This window comes from Erythrolamprus reginae, chromosome 8 (genome assembly GCF_031021105.1).
Source record: "Erythrolamprus reginae isolate rEryReg1 chromosome 8, rEryReg1.hap1, whole genome shotgun sequence".
Taxonomy (NCBI): domain Eukaryota; kingdom Metazoa; phylum Chordata; class Lepidosauria; order Squamata; family Dipsadidae; genus Erythrolamprus; species Erythrolamprus reginae.
The window spans coordinates 57,858,219-57,870,262 of NC_091957.1; the positions used below are offsets into that span (position 1 = coordinate 57,858,219).

The 12,044-nt window shown below is 46.8% G+C and overlaps 1 protein-coding gene across 1 annotated transcript in view; it reads right to left on the reverse strand.

The window, feature by feature from the left end:
* STK26 (serine/threonine kinase 26) overlaps positions 1–9,778 on the reverse strand; it is a 32,065-nt gene extending 22,287 nt beyond the window's left edge. The window contains exons 1-2 of the mRNA XM_070760031.1: positions 9,692–9,778; positions 9,320–9,411 (exon numbers count right to left, since the gene is read on the reverse strand). Coding sequence (XP_070616132.1) covers positions 9,320–9,361 — 42 coding nt within the window. The 5' untranslated portion in view covers positions 9,362–9,411; positions 9,692–9,778. The remainder of the gene's footprint in view (positions 1–9,319; positions 9,412–9,691) is intronic.
* Positions 9,779–12,044: the final 2,266 nt, after the last annotated feature.

Below are 12,044 nucleotides of genomic sequence, written 5' to 3' on the forward strand. Positions count from 1 at the left end.
AATAGCATTGTTTATATCACTGTTTCCCAACCTTGGCAACTTGAAGGTATTTGGACTTCAACTCCCAGAATTCCCCAGCCAGCGGGAATTCTGGGAGTTGAAGTCCAGATATCTTCAAGTTGCCAAGGTTGGGAAACACTTCTTTATATGACCCGCTTTCCTTTCAAATAATAATCTGATCTAAGTTAAGGATCTAACAACAACAAAAAGAAGCGGACTAATTAGCAGTATTTTTATTATCTTAATACTCTGGCAGAATGCTTTGAGGGAACCCACACGGAATCGGAAGAGCCCAGGAATAAAAATAATTCATAAAGAGAAAACTTTGGGCAAAACAGAAGGTCAGATTTTAAAATCTGAACATCAAAGGAATGCCTTGAAATTGCTAATATTTTATTCACTGGCAAGTCCAGGACGTAAACTGAGAGTAAACTGAGAATATGTAAATGGGCTGTTTCCTTTCCACCCCTCACCCACTCTTTTTTCATGCTGCTATCCTGCCACAATCTTTTAAGCTAAAAGAATTTATAATGGGACTATTAATTTTCCCGTGCATTAAAATATTAATTGAATTTTGTGTCTAATTAAAAACATATATTCAATGCTTTTTGGGGGGAGATGGGGAGAAAATATGATCAGCTTAAAAGTATTTCCTGATCAAGTAACTTTGCCTGCAAGTTTCCATATTCCTCGGTGTACATTACAAAAACTTATTTTAACTGAATGACTTGTCTAACACTGAACATTGAAAAGATTTATATAGCACCAATATAAAATGAACCGAGCCTCAGAAGAGCTGATGATCAAGATACACTGAAGTTAGACTTCATCTATGATTAAAACAGGGGTCTCCAACCTTGGCAACTTTAAGTCTGGTGGACTTCAACTCTCAGCATTCCCCAGCCAGTTGGCTGTGGAATTCTGGGAGTTGAAGTCCACCAGGCTTAAATAGCAAAAGCATTTAGATTTATATACCGCTTCAAGGTGCTTTCCAGCCCTCTCTGAGCGGTTTACAGAGAGTAAGCTTATTGCCCCCAATAATCTGGGTCCTCATTTGACCCACCTCGGAAGGATGGAAAGCTAAGTCAACCTTAAACCTACTGAGATTTGATCTGCCAAACTGCTGGCTGTCGTGATTAGCAGAAGTAGCTTGCTGTACTGCACTCTAACCACTGCGCCATCGAGGCTCTAAGTAAAATTGCCAAGGTTGGAGACCCCTGATTTAGAAGAATCTTGTTAATAATTAAACCAAGATAATCTTGTTATAATTAAAAGGGGGTTGTATAATTGCTGTCTCCAAGCCAGAAAGCCCATCACTCGCCATTTCTCGTACTCCGATAAGCCAAGCGTTGCAATTCAATCTGAGTATTGCATTGGCAGTTCTGTGTTAGCAAAAACTTCAGAAGAGAAGGATTTAGGGGGAGTGATTTCTGACAGTCTCAAAATGGGTGAGCAGTGTGGTCGGGCAGTAGGAAAGGCAAGTAGGATGCTTGGCTGCATAGCTAGAGGTATAACAAGCAGGAAGAGGGAGATTGTGATCCCCTTATATAGAGCGCTGGTGAGACCCCATTTGGAATAATACCGTGTTCAGTTCTGGAGACCTCACCTACAAAAAGATATTGACAAAATTGAACGGGTCCAAAGACGGGCTACAAGAATGGTGGAAGGTCTTAAGCATAAAACGTATCAGGAAAGACTTCATGAACTCAATCTGTATAGTCTGGAGGACAGAAGGAAAAGGGGGGACATGATCGAAACATTTAAATATGTCAAAGGGTTAAATAAGGTCCAGGAGGGAAGTGTTTTTAATAGGAAAGTGAACCCAAGAACAAGGGGGCACAATCTGAGGTGACTTGGGGGAAAGATCAGAAGCCAGGTGAGAAAATATTATGTGACTGAAAGAGTAGTAGATCCTTGGAACAAACTTCCAGCAGACGTGATTGGTCAATCCACAGTGACTGAATTGAAACCTGCCTGGGATAAACATAGATCCATCCTAAGATAAAATACAGGAAATAGTAGAAGAGCAGACTAGATGGACCATGAGGTCTTTTTCTGCTGTCAGTCTTCTATGTTTCTATGTTTCTAGTCCAGTCTCCCTGGACATTTTTAATCCATCAACTCAGCCAACTGTAGAAGTGGGGCAAAACCACAAAATCTATGGGGGACCAGGTAGCGTCACCTTGAGGGGCAAGTGGGGTTTAGAAGGCAAAGCTCAAACTCAACGTATGCAGCCAAGATTAACCCTGATAAATAGAGTTGGAAGCACAGAGATCAACCTGCCCCAACTTGAACCGAACAGTCTACAAGTTAAAACACGGGTGTAAATATAGCCATGACATAAACAACTGCTCGGTCCCTGAAGGATGATCACGCTGCCCTGCGAACTGGAGGCTCAAATGCTCACCAAAAAAAAGGCAGCCGCCCAAACGCCTCTTTCAACAGCTAATGCTCTGCGTTTGTTCCAGATCCTCCTGGTGCCTCGCACGTCAAACGTTGCCCACTGCAAAAGTTCTTGAGCGCTCAAATGTTTGTGGAATCTGAGCAGACCTGGGCACCATTCGCTTTTAATCAGCCACTTCAAAGGCCTCAATTCTCAGCAGAGAAGGGGGAAAAAACCCCAACGGGCTTTTTTTCTGAGCATTTGGCACTTACGGCTGTGCGGTTTTGAACAAACAGAGCGCTGAACCGAGTTACACTTCCTGCACGCACAGCTATGATAAACTTGTGGCCGGCACACAGGGGCGCAAGGAAGATGGGGGAAGATACCGTAAAGGCGTAGTAGACCAACTTCACAAAACGCACAGTGGCTAAGAAGTCGCTAAGAAGGCAAGGCCATTCATTTTGTACACCACCACAACTTTGAAAATACTGGAAACAATATTATTTTTCAAAGCAGCATTTATTCGGTTGTGGGAAGCAGCAGGCCCGTGCGCAGTTTGCAAATCTCAACTTGCAAATTTGATTGGATTGGATTTGTATGCCGCCCCTCTCCAAGGACTCGGGGCGGCTCACAGCAGGTACAGAAAAACAAGAAATATAACAATCCCATTAATACATTAAAAAAACAATCTTAAAATTCTAATTAAAAAATAACTATCAATATCATTCATTCAACAGTGAAACTAAAGCAGTACAAATCTCCAGGGGGAGCTGATTTCAGATGGCCGGGCCCCCACAGAGGCGGCTCTTCCCCTAGGTCCTGCCAGCCGACATTGTTTGGTTGACGGGACCCTAGGGAGACCAACTCTGTGGGGCCTCACTGGTCATTGGGATTTGTACGGCAGACAGCGGTCTCGGAGACAGACTGGTCCTAGGCCTTTTGGGCTTTATAGGTCATAACCAACACTTTGAATTGTGTCCGGAAACAGATCGGTAGGCAATGCAGTCCGTGGAGTGATGACGAGATATGGGCATGTCTCGGAAGGCCCAAAACTGCTCACGCGGCTGCATTTAGAAAATATTTTGGACGATCTGAAGTTTCCAAACACTCTTCAAAGGCAGCCCCATATAGAGAGCATTGCAGTAGTCGAACCTCGAGGTGATAAGGGCATGAGCGACCATGAGCAAAGACTCCCTATCCAAATCTGCTACCTTGCAATTCACGTCTATTCAAAGGCGAGTGAATACACGGACGCTTGGTGGATTCACATGTAGAACCAAACCAGACTCGGTTCCCCCCATCCGCTTCCTGCATTCAGATTGGCCGTTTTTGCTTTAAAAATAAAATTCGTGTGTTGGAGAAGAGCCACCGTTGGGGAAGAGGGATACGGAAACATGCACCGATTCCTAGGAAGACTGGGGCAGATCTTCAAACGATCGACCAAACCAAGGAAGCACCTCGCAAACTTTATGGCAGAGGCCTTCAAACTTGGCAACGTTAAGACTTGCAGACTTCAACTCCCAGAGCTGGCTGGAGAATTCTGGGAGTTGAAGTCCACAAGTCTTAAAGTTGCCAAGGTTGGGGACCCTTTCTTTATGGGTTTGTTAAGAACAGAACTTGACAGGCTAACTTTATTTCAAGTTTCGGTTTGGTAATTGACATAGTAGATTGATTAGAAACATAGAAGATTGACGGCAGAAAAAGCCCTCCTGGTCCATCTAGTCTGCCCTTATACTATCTTAGCATGGATCTATGTTTATCCCAGGCATGTTTACATTCCTGTGGATTTATCAACCATGTCTGCTGGAAATTTGTTCCAAACATCTACACTCTTTCACTAAAATAATATTTTCTCACGCTGCTTCTGATCTTTCCCCCAACTAACCTCAGATTGTGTCCCCTTGTTCTTGGGTTCACTTTCCTATTAAAAACACTTCCCTCCTGGACCTTATTTAACCCTTTCACATATTTAAATGTTTCGATCATGTCTCCACTTTCCCTTCTGTCCTCCAGACTCTACAGATGGAGTTCATGAAGTCTTTCGTGATCAGTTTGATGCTTGAGCCCTTCCACCATTCTTGTAGCCCGTCTTTGGACCCGTTCAATTTTATCAACATCTTTTTATAGCTGAGGTCTCCAGAACTGGACATAATATTATTCCAAATGTGGTCTCACCAGCGGGATCACAACTGGCTTTGACCTGACGTTAAGTCTTCATTTGAGCAAAACCTTTGACAAAATATACCTTACCATTGTGGTTATGGAAATATGGGTGGCATGACAAACAGCTCAAAAATTAGCTGAAAAAGTACTCAGGGCCTCAAAAAGTGTTGTCCATGTGTTGCTCCTGCTCAAGCTAGAAGGAAATTCCATGTGAAGAGGTCAAAAGGTTAAGTCTCAGGCTGTGCAAATTTTTATTAATCACGTGAAGGAAGTGGAGGGGAGGATGCTTATCATATTTGCAGATAACACAACATTGAGGGAAGTTGCTAATAATGTCTTGAAGACCGTAGCAATAAAATTCAGAACGATCTTGGCAGGTTAGAGAAAGGGCCCGAAGATACCAAAGTTAAGTTTAAGAAAGAGAACCACCCCAAGTTAGGAAACTGAAAAGTCAAAAGCAAAGGTAGAGAAAAAGGGGACGCCCAAGAATGTCTAGGAAAAGAGCTGACCGACTCGAGTATGAGGAAGTGATGTGGTAGAGCTACAAAAAGGCCGATGGGGTTGAAGACGCCTGGAACACAGGAAGTCACTCTTTGTGCTGCATTAATCAGACTCCATGTTGACCACTACGTCCAGTGTTCGGCAACACACACACACACAAAAGTTTCACACCAATTGCAGTAGATCCAGACAACGGCCAAGAGAATGACCAGGGAACTACGGAGTCTACGGAGAGAGGTGGCATACAAATCTAATAAATAACAACAACAATAATAATAACAACAACTAGAAAATAAGACAGAAGGGAGGTCCTAGAAAAGTTTAACAACATCACTAAAAAGGCTGCAAGAGTTGTTAATCTAATCCTACGTAGCTTCTGCTCCAGTAATTCCACACTACTAACCAGAGCATACAAAACCTTCGCCAGACCAATCCTGGAATACAGCTCATCTGTCTGGAAACCCACACCGCATTTCGGACATCCAACACTCTAGAAAACATCCAGAGATACACACCGCATTTCGGACATAAACATATCCAGAGATACTTTACTAGAAGAGCCCTTCACTCCTCCACTCGCAACAGAATACCCTACACAACTAGACTCACAATCCTAGGTTTAGAAAGCTTAGAACAACGTCGCCTTAAACACGACCGAAACAAAGCCCATAAAATCATCTGCTGCAATGTCCTTCCTGTCAACGACTACTTCAGCTTCAACCACAACAACACTCGAGCACACAACAGATACAAACTTAAAGTAAACCGCTCTAAACTCGATTGCAGGAAATAAGACTTTAGTAACTGAGTAGTTGATGCATGGAGCTCACTACCTACTATGTAGTTTTATTACCTAGCCCCCAAAACTTTACCTTTGGACTCTCCACTATTGACCTCTCCCGATTCCTAAGAGGTCAGTAAGGGGCGTGCATAAGTGCACCAGCGTGCCTTCCGTCCCCTGTCCTAATGTTTCTCTCTTACTAGTATCATGTATATTGTTTCCTTATTGCTTATTTGACCCCTATCACAATGATTAAGTGTTGTACGAGTTGATTCTTGACAAATCTATATTTTCTTTTATGTACGCTAAGAGCATATGCACCAAGATAAATTCCTTGTGTGTCCAATCACCCTTGGCCAATAAAAAATTCTATTCTACTCTATGTATATAAAGATTATATCTTTGTATACCACCAATACATAAATGACAAAACAAAGAAATAAATAAAAATAAATAAAGAACAAAGAGCGATTCAGTAGCAGCTATCAGGATGTTCCAATAGACCAGTGTTTCCCAACCTTGGCAACTTGAAGATATCTGGACTTCAACTCCCAGAATTCCCCAGCCAGCGTTCGCTGGCTGGGGAATTCTGGGAATTGAAGTCCAAATACCTTCAAGTTGCCAAGGTTGGGAAACACTGCAATAGACAATCAATCCTGTCTTGTCCACAAAGGGTATTGAAGCCTGTCCTTGGATCATCCCAGAAGGGCCCAAAGGGACAGGGAAGCAAACTCCCAAGGGAGGATCCTGAAAAAAACAGCAGCCGCTTCCTAAGGGCCTGACGGGGAATCCAAGGATCAAGGAAGGCCATAGAGTTCCCTTCGTTGCATGAGTCCAAGCCGAACCATCTGTCACTCGGGATCTTTGCATGGAGCAGGTCCTTGGCCTGGATGGTTAAAGCAGAGACACCCCTACCACTTCCTTCCCAGTAGCAAATCATCATTCAAAGGATGAGATGAAGGGTAGGCGGTAGGGAAAGCAAGTAGGATGCTTGGCTGCATAGCTAGAGGTATCACAAGCAGGAAGAGGGAGATTGTGATCCCGCTGCATAGAGCGCTGGGGAGACCCCATTTGGAATAATACTGTGTCCAGTTCTGGAGACCTCACCTACAAAAAGAGACGGATCAAATTGAACAGGTCCAAAGACGGGCTACAAGAATGGTGGAAGGTCTCAAGCATAAAACGTATCAGGAAAGACTTCATGAACTCCATCTGTATAGTGTGGAGGACAGAAGGGAAAGGGGGGCACACTATCGAAACACTTAAATACATTAAGGTCCAGGAGGGAAGTGTTTTTAATAGGAAAGTGAACCCAAGAACAAGGGAGCACCATCTGAGGTTAGTTGGGGGAAAGACCAGAAGCAACGTGAGAAAACATTATTTTACCGAAAGAGTCGTAGATGCTTGGAACAAACTTCCAGCAAACGTGCTTGGTGAATCCACAGGAACTGAATGTAAACCTGCCTGGGATAAATATAGATCCATGCTAAGATAAAATACAGGAAATAGCATAAGGGCAGACTAGATGGACCAGGAGGTCTTTTCCTGCTGTCAATCTTCTATGTTTCTATGAGGAAATGAGCTGGATATAAAAGGCTGGCGAAAGAGGAGGAAAGGAAATATGACTTTAGGCCTCATCATGGCATACCATGTCTCTGACCTAGAAGTGTCTTAAATGCAGCCCCCAGGCTAGCCGGGGTGAGGATAGTTTCTTTCCTGCCTTATTATAAACAATGGTTAATTCCGCTGTCCATCCCTTTAAAGCAGTGTTTCCCAACCGTGGCAACTTGAAGGTATCTGAACTTCAACTCCCAGAATTCCCCAGCCAGCATTCGCTGGCTGGGGAATTCTGGGAGTTGAAGTCCAGATATCTTCAAGTTGCCAAGGTTGGGAAACACTGCTTTAAAGAGTCCTGTATAAAAAGGCTTCCAAACAAACGAATAAATACATTTCCGATGCATGCAAAAAAGCTAAAAAGGACGATAAGAGAGGGGGGGGGGGGGATAAATCCCAGCTCTTTCCCGCCTGATCCTGTTTCATAATAATATGATGCAAAACAAGATGGAATTAAGCAAGGACGAGAAGGAAGGAAACATGACATGAGATGATTTAAAACAACCTTTCACACTCCAACCTTTCAATTCAGCCTTGGGAGAATGTTATGATGCTCGGTTATAAACAATCGTTGCAGAAGATCCAAAACAAAGTGGGGGGAAACGTCAACAAATCTGAACTTTGCATCCAAACAACTTGGGGAGAGTTTTAAAGCCGGACTTTAGGGGGGGGGTCCTTTTTGCTCATCAATTCTTTTGGGGAGGGGGTTGCACTGGAGAAAATAAAGCTGACCCCAAGGTTTATTTGCCTTTTGAGCAAGATTAGATTTGGGGGGGAGGAAGGGACCCAAATTTGTCTTGGTCTTTTCAAGAGGCCCCCCCAACTCTTTGCACCAAACAAAAAACACAACCTTGGGCCCCCTACTCTAAATCACAGGCTACATTTGAGGGAGGGGGGGGTCTGCCAGGATTCCCCCTCCTCCCAGCTTGGAAGCAGGATCCCCTGCCCTCCCCCCTGGGCTTTGCCCTGAACCCCTCGAAGATTTTGGGGTGGGGGAGGAAGGGACCCATGCAACCCCAACTCTTTCCAGTGGAGAAAAGCACCAAAGAAATAACCCCCCTCGCCACCTCTAAAACATGAGTTATATTATTTGGTGGGGGTCTGCTCCCAGCCTGGGATCAGATCCCCCTCCCCTCCCTGGACCCCTCCAAGGAAATCGGGGTGCAATTCCTGGACCAGAGAACTGCAAAGGGACCCCACTTGCCACACTCTGTTCAGGGAGGGGAGGCAGTCCTGGACAGGGGTCCCTTTGACCCCCTCCCCCTGGGAGCCCCCCCAGTTCTATGGAGACCCCCAGCCCTTTGCCAGGCACCTCAGCTCCCCCAACAGGCTTTATCTTCCAAGTAGCCCCCCAACTCTTTCCAGTGGAGAAAAGCACCAAAGAAAGGACCCCACCTGCCGCCCCCCCCCGCTGCATTTAAGGAGGGGGTGTCTGCCAGGATTTCCCCCTCCCCTCTCCCCCTGGGCTTTGCCAAGGAGCCCTCCAAGATTTGGGGAGGGGGAGGAAGGGATCCAAAGAACCCCAACTTTGCCCCCCACCTCTAAAACACGGGCTATATTTGAGGGGGGGTCTGCTCTGCTCCCAGCCTGTGATCACCCCCCCTTCTGCCGCTGGGCTTTGCCCTTGACCCCTCCAAGGAAACCGGGGTGCAATTCCTGGACCAGAGAACCGCACAGGGACCCCCCCCTTTCCAAACTCCCTCCAGGGAGGGGGGGCAGCCCTGGTTGGAGGTCCTTCCACCCCACCCCCACCTCCTGGGAGCCCCCCTGCCAGGCCCCCCCGCTCCCCCCTTTGCCAGGCAGCTCAGCTCCCCCGACGCGGGGGGGGGCAACGACCCCCGCAGCCCCCCCACAACAGCCCCCCCCCCCGCACTCACCTGCATGCCGGGCACCTGGACGGCCCCGGGCGAGAGGGCCATGGCGGCTCTGATGGAGGAAGAGGAGGAAGCGGCCTCAGCTGCACCGGGCCCTGCGGGGGAGGCGGCGGGAGAAGCAGGCTGGGGGGGCTCCGCAGAGGCCCCGCCCGCCCGGGCCCACCCCGCACCCCGCCCCGCCCGCCCGCACTCCAGGGCCCATCCTCCCCTCCCCGGCAGGGCGGCGGCAGGCAGGAGGGCCCGGCCGGGTTTCGGGCCTGCTCCCGCGGGGGGCGCCGGGGGGGACACGGGATCTCCGAGGCGGACCCCGCCCTCCTTGGGAGGCGCCCCCCCTCCCCGCCGCTGTCCCCCGGCCCGCCGCCCGCTGGAGCTCACCTTTCCGCCGCGCAGGGGGAGCCGGCGCCCGCCGAACTACAGCTCCCGGCCTGCCCCGCGCGGGCGCCGCCGACGCCGCCTCGCCTCTGCCGCAGGGGATGCCGGGAGTTGTGGTCGGCGCGGGCGCTGGCTCGCCTCCTGCAGGGCTTTTGCCAAGGGGAGGGGGCGTCTCCTCTGCTCCTTTTTCTGGGCATCCCTCCTGCCCCCCCCAAGCTGCCTGCATAAGGTTGAGCAAGGATCCCTTGGGGCGGGTGGGGGGCGACTCGGGGGTCGGCCTCCTCCAATCGGCAGCCGGAGCTGAACCAGCCCTCCGTGGGGCTCGTGGGATGCCCTTTGGGTGCCCCTTTTGTGCCCTCTTGACTTCTGGACGTGCAATAGAGGGGAAAAGGGGGGAGAAAGTTATGAAATCAATCAAGGCTTTCCGAATGGACGTTTTCAGAGACTTTGCTCTACTCTCCCCATTTCGAAGGAAGATGATGATGATGATGATGATGATGATGATGATGATGATAATAATTTATTAGACTTTTATGCCGCCCCTCTTTGTTGTCATTGTATGTACGCTGCTAAAAAAAAAATAAAGGAGACACTCCTAGATCTGAATGAATGAAATATTCTCATTGAATACTTTGTTCCATACAAAGTTGAATGTGCTGACAACATGTGAAATTGACTGTCAGTCCATGTTGCTTCCTGTGGACAGTTTGATTTCACAGAAGTTTGATTGACTTGGAGTTATATTCTGTTGTTGAAGGGTTCCCTTCATTTATTTATTTTTTTGAGCAGTATATATACACAGTATACCCATGCAGTGAAATTCATATGGGGTTGGTTGGGGTTCCTTGATCAAATTCCAGGGAAATACTTATATTGGGTGATTTTTATGGAGGCAGGAGAGATGGTGGACTTTCTGCTAGGGATGCTCTTGTTGGAAAATTAAAAAGGAAGTTTGGAAGAGCTGACAGCAAATAATAAAAGGATGGATGGATGGATGGATGGATGGATGGATGGATGGATGGATGGATGGATGGAGAGAGAGATTAGACAGATAAGATAGATCAGTGTTTCCCAACCTTGGCAACTTGAAGATATCTGGACTTCAACTCCCAGAATTCTGGGAGTTGAAGTCCAGATATCTTCAAGTTGCCAAGGTTGGGAAACACTGAGATAGATGATAGGTCAGTAGGGTCTGTTAACTTTGGGGTTTTAGAACAAGAGCCCACTGTAACGCCAGGCGCGAAGGAGGCATTCCCGGGAAGCAATCTCCCAAAATATTTATGAAAACAGAATGTAAACAAGCTTCAAATTCTGGAAACAGGAGAGGTAGAGTACAGAAAGAGTTTCTCTTCAAGGATCCTCCACCACAGTGATGGCGGCCCTATCACACGTGTAATGGGGTGACCCACCGTAGCACGTTGGGTGTGACATGCCAGGGTTCACCAACACCCAACATTTCCAGTGGCCGTGAATAGGTAAAGAATTCTTTCTCCTTTGTTTGGGCGTGTGAGAGAGACATACCTGCACAGTCAAGCATTTTCTGAATTTTTGACACACCAAGCCCAAAGGTTTCGTCAACGTTGCTCTGTTTCCTCCTCTCTGCGATGCCCAAAGGTCTCTGAAGGAATGCTCTTCTTAACACTTGCTATTTCCCTGGCCACTGGTTCTTCTTATGCCCCTGGGTTTGCCGTATAATAGAAATGATGCCGTAAACCCGGGTTTGTTTGTTTGTCAAACAAGTATAGAACAGTAGTTTGTATTAACATAACATAAGTTGAAAGTAGTGATAGAAAAGATAATAGGACAGAAGGACGGGGACCGTAGGCACAGTGGTGCGCTTGTGCACGATCCTTACAGACCTCTTAGAAAGGGGGGAAAGTTGACTAGATAGAATAAAAGTGTGATTGGACACACAAGGAATTTGTCTTGGTGCATATACTCTCAGCATACATAAAAGAAAAGAAGAGATACGTTCATCAAGAATCATGAGGTCCAACACTTAATGATTGTCATAGGGGTCAAATAAGTAATGAAGAAACAATATTAAAAGAAATATTAGAATACAAGCAACAAGTTAGTCATACAGTCCTAAGTGGGAGGAAAGGGATGATAGGAATGATGGGAAAAACTAGTAGAAACAGAAGTGCAGATTTAGAAAAAAGTCTGACAGTGTTGAGGGAACCTTTCACCATTCTTGTAGCCCGTCTTTGAACGGGTCCAAAGACGGGCTACAAGAATGGTGGAAGGTCTCAGGCATAAAACGTATCAGGAAAGACTTCATGAACTCAATCTGTATAGTCTGGAGGACAGAAGGGAAAGGGGGGACATGATCGAAACATTTAAATATCTTAAAGGG